Source organism: Hordeum vulgare, chromosome 2H (assembly GCF_904849725.1).
Source record: "Hordeum vulgare subsp. vulgare chromosome 2H, MorexV3_pseudomolecules_assembly, whole genome shotgun sequence".
Lineage (NCBI taxonomy): Eukaryota > Viridiplantae > Streptophyta > Magnoliopsida > Poales > Poaceae > Hordeum > Hordeum vulgare.
The window spans coordinates 611,693,362-611,701,660 of NC_058519.1; the positions used below are offsets into that span (position 1 = coordinate 611,693,362).

The window sequence follows — 8,299 nt, forward strand, 5'->3', positions numbered from 1 at the left end:
CTCCGGACTCCCGCCGCCGCCAGGGCCAGCAAGAAGCGCCAGGACCGCGCGTTCTTGGCCGGCATGGAGTCGACGACGTCGTCGGCAGGGCCCGCCACGGGCGTCAACTCGCTGGACGAGACCGTCGCCGGGGACCCCAGGCTGCGAGGGGAGGATCTTGCCGCGCTCCGCGCCCACCTCCTCCACTGCTCAGACTAACGCGGAGCTCGGACGCAGCCGTCGGCAACGGCCTTCCCTCCCGAGATCCATGTCCTACGGCCACGGCGGGGAGAGGAGCTGATTTGCCAAAAACAATAATGAAAACCGGTAATGATTCGTCAACCTAGCCGCAGTTGTGGTATATTCATGCAATTAACTCAGGCACAGAAGGTCGCATAGCAAAGTACAAATTCAACTAGTATTACTGAGAGTTGTCGCCATTCGACTGTATTTCTACTATCCATCTTCAATCAGGATGTGGTCTCCCTCTGTTCCACAGGTGGTAGCATTTTACTAGCTTGGAAACATTTGTTGTCCCATCTTCTTGTTGTCTCAAGCACGGGTGACTCCAAGTATATGAGCAGCGAGAAGACTTCGGCCTCCAGTTGTCATAGGAGGTCGTCACCGACTGATTTTCTGTACACGAAGAGTTTTTCATGGACATGGCCCAACTGCGCCAATCCACACCTGACACCATCAAAGTTGTTCGTCAGTAAAACCATCCTGCTTAGAGTAGATTCCTGTTGCGGGCTCCAGACTAACATAGGTAAAAAAAACCGATGATGAGGATGTTAACAAGAGTCCTGGAGTGATGTCAGATTCATAACATAGTACAATTTTATACAGTTCGCCGCTGTGGTTCAGTGTTTTTTTCATTTTTACGAGCAAACAGTTTTCTGAACTTCACTTTCCATTTATTACTACGATATAACTTGGCCGAAAGCTGAAACAAATGGCCACCATATAAAAACAGGCAAATACATGTAGACAAGGTACGTGCGGCAGATGAAATCAGAAAAGGTGCCCCTCGTGTGTTAATGAAGGTGAAGATAACCAAACAATAAACAGAACGTACCGAAAATGGCAGAGTCAGGCGACCAGCAAATTGATGTGCAGTCATCTGGTAGTCCTGGTTGACCGCAGATTCCAAATGCCGCGATGTAACATGGTAACAGTAAGCATCCTGCGTGAGGTTGGTTCGAGCAGTCCGCTGTGTGTGGTTTTACTGAATAACAAACCTGGAGCAAAATAAGAATACTTCAGTAACAAACCTAGTGCTAACTGCTTGTCCTTTTTTTTCAAAAAAACGCAAAGGACCTTTGTGCTTCATCGCATTGAAAAGAGAGAGTTTAAGGTTACAGCCCTCCTAGGAGGTGATTTAGAGTGAAGCTGCGTCATGAGATTTATGTTTCTACTACATTTTTAAATCATATCTCATGCTGAACAGTCAAGTGCAAATAGAAAATACAAGCCAATTCAATGCACAACAAAGGCAGGGGCAGCATGACAAATTGTTTGTGAGAGCAAGATCATTGGTGCCTTACGGTGTTTCTAGTTAACAGCATTTTTATCGAACCATGCAGGAGAGGAGAGCCTAGCTAACAGCATTGTCAGATAATCATAGGGGGAGATTAATAGTACTGGACAAGATGGGTTGCATGATTAGGTAGCAGAAAACATACTTGAATCTTTTCATCACTTAATCAAAAAGTAGCCGAGAAGAAATAATATCGCCAAACACTAAATCCCTGAACCACTGACAAAACTAATCAGGGTAAAAACAGACCACCCAAAAAGTCATACCATGGTAAGCCTTGCTATAGCATAGCTCACGGCCAGCCACCTGTGTCTCTTCTAGTCGGTGGCTGGCCGTGAGCTCATCTTGTGTAGAAGAGACAGTGTGTGAATTAATCACCAGTACTTCTAAGGCCTCTGATGAACAAAAAAGGCTTTCACTTCCAATATATGGTTTCCTGCATCCGTCCATCATGAAGCTAGAGTAGCTCGTGGAAAACCGAATAGGCATATGGCACTTGTCACAAATGTGCCGTTGACAGCGAGCACAGAAATATGTACAACATCTGGGGTGGCTGCAGTCTACAGAGAGATGAATTAGTTTTAGCAAGAAGAGGGTGAGCACGTAAACTAGTTCTGTAGGAAAAATGCTCCTAGAGTGTACCTTAGAAGTAGATACTGGTGATTAATTCACGCACTGATTATCAATTATGACCCGTAGCTTATGCGTTGCAGCAATTCTGCATTGCATGGCTAGCTCCTCACTGCAATGGAATAACTGAAGAAACGTGAGAGAAGTTGGGAGGCCCATGTCTGGCAGCCTTGTGATGCTCTGACAATAATTGATAAATAACGTCTCAAGGGAGGTCAGACTATGAAGGTTTGCAGGAAGTGACTGGAGATTCGTGTACCACGAGAATTCAAGTTCTTGAAGGGAGGTTAGAAGCTGTAACGCTCTCTCTTGTTCCCCTGTCAGGCTCACCAAGTTCCCTCTCTGTTCACCACTCTGACATCTGAACCGTAGGTGTGTTAGAGATGTGAGCTGTTTGCAGAAGGGCATGGAAAGAACAGATGCGTCATCAATCTCAAGAGTCCTCAGTCCAGACTAGATATCAGAGGGCCTTTGCTGATGCGACACAAGCTCCAAACAGGAAACTAGGCCAGGGGAGTTGAGTACTCTCAAGGATGTCAGGTTTGTACAGAACTGGAGGCCCTCGATCGATGCAAGCGAGCTGCAATCTTCAATTCCCAACTCTTTCAGTGCAATGCAGCATCCCAGCTGTAGAGACGTCAATTCTGGACTTCTCCGTATTGCTAAATTGGTCATGACAGGAAGGCAGGACAGAAGACGGGATTGGACACTGTCCGTGAGAGCACTGATCTCAAGTTTATCAAGTGACGGAGGAAGCAGCGGAATTTGATTGCCACCCTGTTCTTGCTCCTGCAGGTTGAGATCCCATGCAGAAGACAGCTCGGGATTCATCTCGATATTCAAGCTTCGAAGGGAGGTCAGGAACTGCAAGCCCTCCAGTACAGCCAGCTGGACACAACTCCCGATTTGCAGCTCCTGTAAAGCCGTGCAAGAATGCAGTTGTACAGACGTCAAACACGGGCCATTAAATAGATTTAACTTTTTTAGGTAGAGAAGGCCTTGAGGAGCGAAGGACTGCAGGTTTTCTGGGAGATGACTGATACAGAGGTCTTCAAGTGATGGTGGGAGTAATCCAACATCAATGGTACCGTCATCTTTCGTTTCACCCAACAACGATGAGACAAGCTTGGGGCAACCAAAAAGGACTAGCTGTGAAAGAGAGGTGAATCTTGTTGAGTCTCTATTACCCCCAAAGAACTTTAGATCCAGGCTTTGCCGAATACATAGCATCTTGAGAGAACATAGGAGATCACATGGCAGTCTCAACTCTTGTTCATCTTGGGCTGAGATCATCCCTGCTGAAGCCAAACTGCTGGTTCCTTCTGTTTCTGTAGGTTGACTGATAGATAGAAACTTTATCTGTGAACAAGCAGTTAATTGCAACTCCTCAAGGCGCTGTGAATGTGAAAGCAGTTGAGATAGCCACCTCCCAGTTACACCACATGTGCTAATGTTGACGTATTTGAGAGATGGGAAGACAAGGCTGCTTGCAGATGTGCTGTTTTCCTGGACAACCTCTGGCATGATGTTTGACATAGTAAGATTAGGGCAGTCGTGTATACATAAAATCTCTAAAGCGATGAGCTGGCTGAAAGCTTTACTTGAAACCGAGGCCAGATTGGGACAATTATTTATTTGAAACGACGTTATGCCCCCAAGGTTATTGAATGCCAGGGTAGTGTCATCCAGCACACTCAACTCGTTAGATTTGATGATGATCCCTCTCCGGTTTATTATACGCATTTCTGCAAGTCCCGGAACTCCCCTGATGGACATCTCGGAAATCAAAGCAGAAGGCGGCAGAGGAGGTGACACTATCAAACAAGGGCAATCATGGATGGTAAGTTTACGCAGGCTAGATGGCCATTCCATTTGATTTCCTTGGGTCGTTAGACTGCTGCAGAATTCCAGGCTTGGCATTTTAGTCAACACCAACTTCTCCAGAGAAGAAACTGACACCCTGATAACATGTAGGTCCACCAACTCCAACTCCTTGAGCGCCTCCATTTCTTTTAGTGGAAGGATTGGCCAGTTGCTGTAGCATCATTTATAAAAGTAAGTTCCAACAGTTTGCAAATGTATTGAACAGGAAAAATCAGAGAGAAGAAAAGTACTTTAATATACGAGGACACTGCCCGATGGAGAGTTTCCTGAGAGATGGAAACCATGATTTCTGCTCAGTGTCGAAAGAAGAGTAACTCTGGAAAAGAGTGCACTCATTCAGTTGAGGACAGTTCTTGATCATCAAAACCCTTAGACGAAAAGTCAATTCCATTCCATAAGAACCAATACATTTGTCCAGTTTTGGCATATCAATCAAGATCAACTCTTCCAAGGAAGGAACTGAGATTTCCGTTAAATTCAACATTCTGATCAATGTCAACTTCCTAAGGAAAGGAAGCATTGCAGGAGCTGGAAAAAAATTCCATTCCCTGCACTTCTCCAGATGAAGTATCTGCAGCAAGGTAACTGAGGAAGTATTAGAAAGCCAGGTTGGGGAGGTGAGACCACCATATCCAGTTATTTTTAGAGTTTTGAGGTCCTGATGTGGTTGAAGACCTTCAAGCACATCCTTTGCTGCCTCTGTCTGAAGGCTCGTGCTGTTATCCTGCCATGACAAGGACAATGTTTTTAGATACTCTTTGTCCAATAGCCTGGCCCCACTGGCCTCTTCTTTAGTCTTCACATTTTCAAGTTGAGAAATTTTAAGTACTACAAGCTCATTCAGGGACTGAAGTTCTCTTATCTCAAAACTACCGATATTTTGAACCTTGAAACTTAGTCTCTGAAGAGAGGTCATGTTTCCAACACAGGCTATTGCATGATGCACTTTCTCATGAGAAATAAGATGGCGCAAATTAACAAGATTATGCATATCAGTAGGCACAGCAAAATTGCCTGAAATACCCACATTCCATACTTGAAGGTGATAAAATCTTGTCAATGCTTGAGGAAACACAGTGTTGTTGTAGACTCTATATGACGATCTATCTGTAATGTCAACAGGAATATATTCAAGATAGCGAAGATGGTATGGATTGAACAAACTGTGTATAGAGCTCATGTCAGCATATGTCACATAAATTCTTAGGACCCGTAAACAGTTTGCCTTCTTGCATAATGTACGCAAGGACTCTAATAAATTTATGCTGCTTCGCCCAAAAAACATCAAAGTCCTCAATTTTTGCGAAGGCCCAACCTTCTCAAGTATTTTATCAAACTTCTCATTAGGAAAACTGTCAGGTTTATCTTTATCAAAAGCAGTAGTTATGACTGACAAATGGCGAACACTCGGTCGAATTGCCTCATGTTTCAATCCATGTATAGTAGCACACTCATTTGATGAAACTTTCCCTGCCAATTCATGCATTAGATCATGCATAACATAACGTGAGCCAGCCTTTTGGAAGAAGCACAAATCAACTAATCTTTCCAAATATTGCTGCCCTGTTTCTTCCAATTTCATCGTAGGGTCTTCACACTGCACGAAATTCTGTGATACCCAAGCATGGACCAATTCTTTCCCATCAAAATGTTTGTCCTCTGGATATAAAGAGCAGTACGAGAAACAGTGTTGAAGGTGGACTGGGAGATAATCATAACTAAGCTTCAAGACGGGTAAAATATCATTAGCATCTTCTTGAAGAGATCTCCATTTGTCACGAACTGCCCTCCAATGCTTATCGCTAACACTTGTGTTCAAAAGTGCACCAACACTTTGTGCGGCTAGTGGGCAGCCCTTTAGTGCTTTAACAATCTGTTTCCCAATAGACTGTAAACCAGGATCACCCTCATAGTTCTCGTTACCAAATGCACATGCCTTGAATAACAGCCAAAACTCCTCTTCATTCAGGCCACTCAATCTGACTTTATCCATCGTTTGTATCATTTTTGCAACTGAATCCATTCTAGTTGCTGCTAGTATCATGCAACCACTTGCTTGATTACCTTTCAATGGAGCCAAGAATTTAATCCATCCACTCCTGTCCTTATCTTCCCACATGTCATCCAATACAAGCAGAAATCTTTTGTTTCTGATATTCTTCAAAAGGTTCTTCTGCAGTACATTGAAATTGCTTATATCTTCATATTCTTGTCTATTTTCACATACATGCTCTAGGATCTCACGTGTTAGCCTCACTTCATTGAAGTCAGTGGATACACAAACCCACATTTGCAGATCAAAATGATCTCTAATTCTTTGGTCCTTGCATACAAATCTAGCAAGAGTTGTCTTCCCAACACCACCAATGCCAACCACTGGCAAAACATTCAGATCACTAGATCCCCCCTCTATCAACAGCTCTATTATATTGTCTCTCTCTGACTCCCTCCCATACATCTTAACAACTGGAACAGAAGTTGTCAGCCGACCATTATTAGAAATATTCTGACTCTCAAGTGATGTTGAAGTGGGGCGCGAGACCTCAAGCTGAAGAACTCTCTGCACGGAATTGCCAATAGTGCATAAACCTTTCACTATTCCGTTGATCCTCTGAGAAATGTCATGCTTAATCTCATAAGTCAGCATAGTACTTTGAACTGGCCCCTCCTCTTCACGCTTCCTTTTTCTGCTGCTTGAGGCCCAACTAGTCATTCCGCTTGTGGCGCTGCATACTAATTCAAAAGCAGAAGATGGAGCTGATGAGGACACATAGCTTCCCTCAGGATTAACACCACTAGGAGCACTACAACCTTTCCCTGCATAAAGGAACTCTAAATTATTTTGGGACAAGCAAACAAAAGCCACTTGAGCAAAAGCAGATATTAGCATGTAAGTCCTAACAAATATGAAAAGTTTCATAAGAGACTCCTTTACCATTCGCCTAAGAAAATTTGGTGTGTATTTTGATATCATCAAAAGGAGATCACATTGAAGCAAGAGACAACCTAAGGGTGGTTGCCATGATAATCAGCTGCTCTTGGTTACATTTCACTCTATTGGTCGCAAAATACAAGGCGCACATATAGTTCAGGTTCTAGCTTGACCAACAGTTAATACTACATAGGTTATGTGACAAAATACATATGTCATGTGACAAAAAGTATACCATAGGAAAGTGCTCCTGAGTACAAAGCTAATAGTATCAGATGTATATAATGCATGTGTCGTTCCTCAAATTGTTGTTCAAACCTATACTTTGCACTGGGTGCCTAACATTTTGGAATGTAGGGAGAAAACTGTAGGCCAAGTAGCAATTACACTCGCACCAATTCAAAAGCTGAAAGCAACAGAGATGGAACAAGAGAGACGAGTGGAGCACCTTCTTCGATCTGCTGCTGGAGTCGATAGTAATCGAGCTCGTCCATCACATCCTCTGAGTCATAAAGCAGCTCTTTGAGAAAATCCAGTGACCGTGCCAGAGGCTTGTTTTCAATCCTCCTTCCCTCGGCAGCAGCAAGAACCATCTCCACGTTTCTCATCTCAAATTTGAGCTTCTCCACATCTTCAGCAAGCCCAATTTCACGAGTCCAGGCTTCAATCTGTTCAGTGAAGTAGCTCCCAAGGATGGTTTCCACCAGCCATCCTATTGCTGCGTCAACCACCAAGCCAGGAAGCCCCGTCATCTCCCGGCACACCAGAGGTAGCGCAGCAAGCAGGAGCAAAATTAGGCCTTGCACAGGGGAGAAACCAAATGGATGGATTTAGAGGAAAGGAGAGAGTTGATGCATCAAAAGGAAGGAACTGGGAAGACGGAAAGCGAGGCAGGCAGCAAAAATGAGAGAGAGAGAGAGAGAGAGAGAGAGAGAGAGAGAGAGAGAGAGAGAGAGAGAGAGAGAGAATTAAACTACGCACCAAAACCAGCTAGCTTTACCAAATAAACTAGGATGATAGGGTCTACATGGAGCTAAGGAAGCACATGAGTCAAGTCTAGGCACCATACATTAATTAACGGTGTATGACTGTGCAATACACTCCACTTTACTAATGAAACAGAACATAGCTGTCAGCCATGTAAAAAAGATCAGCTCATGATGTTAACATACCAACTACAGAGCACTTTCATAGAGCTAACTTCACCCAAAAAACATGGCAGACAGCAATAAGATATGGATCAAACTGTGCACAAAAACAGCTAATTTCCCCAACTAAAACTAGATCCCTTTAACTGGCACACATGCCCCTCATGGCAGCTTGAAGCAGGGTCTGCA

The 8,299-nt window shown here is 43.9% G+C and overlaps 1 protein-coding gene across 5 annotated transcripts; it reads right to left on the bottom strand.

Annotated features, from left to right (window-relative positions):
* Window positions 1-310: 310 nt before the first annotated feature.
* Window positions 311-7,921, bottom strand: LOC123427796 (disease resistance protein RGA2-like). 5 transcript variants are annotated; one of them, XM_045111921.1, is made up of 7 exons: window positions 7,411-7,921; window positions 5,058-6,847; window positions 4,261-4,754; window positions 2,159-4,181; window positions 1,783-2,076; window positions 1,055-1,217; window positions 311-666 (listed from the first exon to the last, which is right to left on the bottom strand). In XM_045111921.1, the coding sequence occupies exons 1-4, from the start codon at window positions 7,712-7,714 to the stop codon at window positions 2,600-2,602; spliced, it is 4,170 nt and encodes a 1,389-aa protein (XP_044967856.1). In that variant the 5' UTR covers window positions 7,715-7,921; the 3' UTR covers window positions 311-666; window positions 1,055-1,217; window positions 1,783-2,076; window positions 2,159-2,599. The 5 variants fall into 5 exon arrangements, with proteins under 5 accessions (XP_044967856.1, XP_044967855.1, XP_044967853.1 ...); XM_045111920.1 differs by having other exon boundaries at window positions 2,159-3,663; window positions 3,748-4,181; window positions 4,261-6,847; XM_045111918.1 differs by having other exon boundaries at window positions 2,159-2,258; window positions 2,406-4,181; window positions 4,261-6,847.
* Window positions 7,922-8,299: the final 378 nt, after the last annotated feature.

Excerpts from the sequence above, each read along its gene's own strand:
- LOC123427796 (XM_045111918.1), bottom strand. The coding sequence starts at position 7,714 with ATGACGGGGCTTCCTGGCTTGGTGGTTGACGCAGCAATAGGATGGCTG. Across the intron at positions 6,848-7,410 it reads CCAGCAGCAGATCGAAGAAG|GGAAAGGTTGTAGTGCTCCT; the intron begins GTGCTCCACTCG and ends TCCTTTATGCAG. Across the intron at positions 4,182-4,260 it reads CAGTGTCCTCGTATATTAAA|CAACTGGCCAATCCTTCCAC; the intron begins GTACTTTTCTTC and ends ATGATGCTACAG.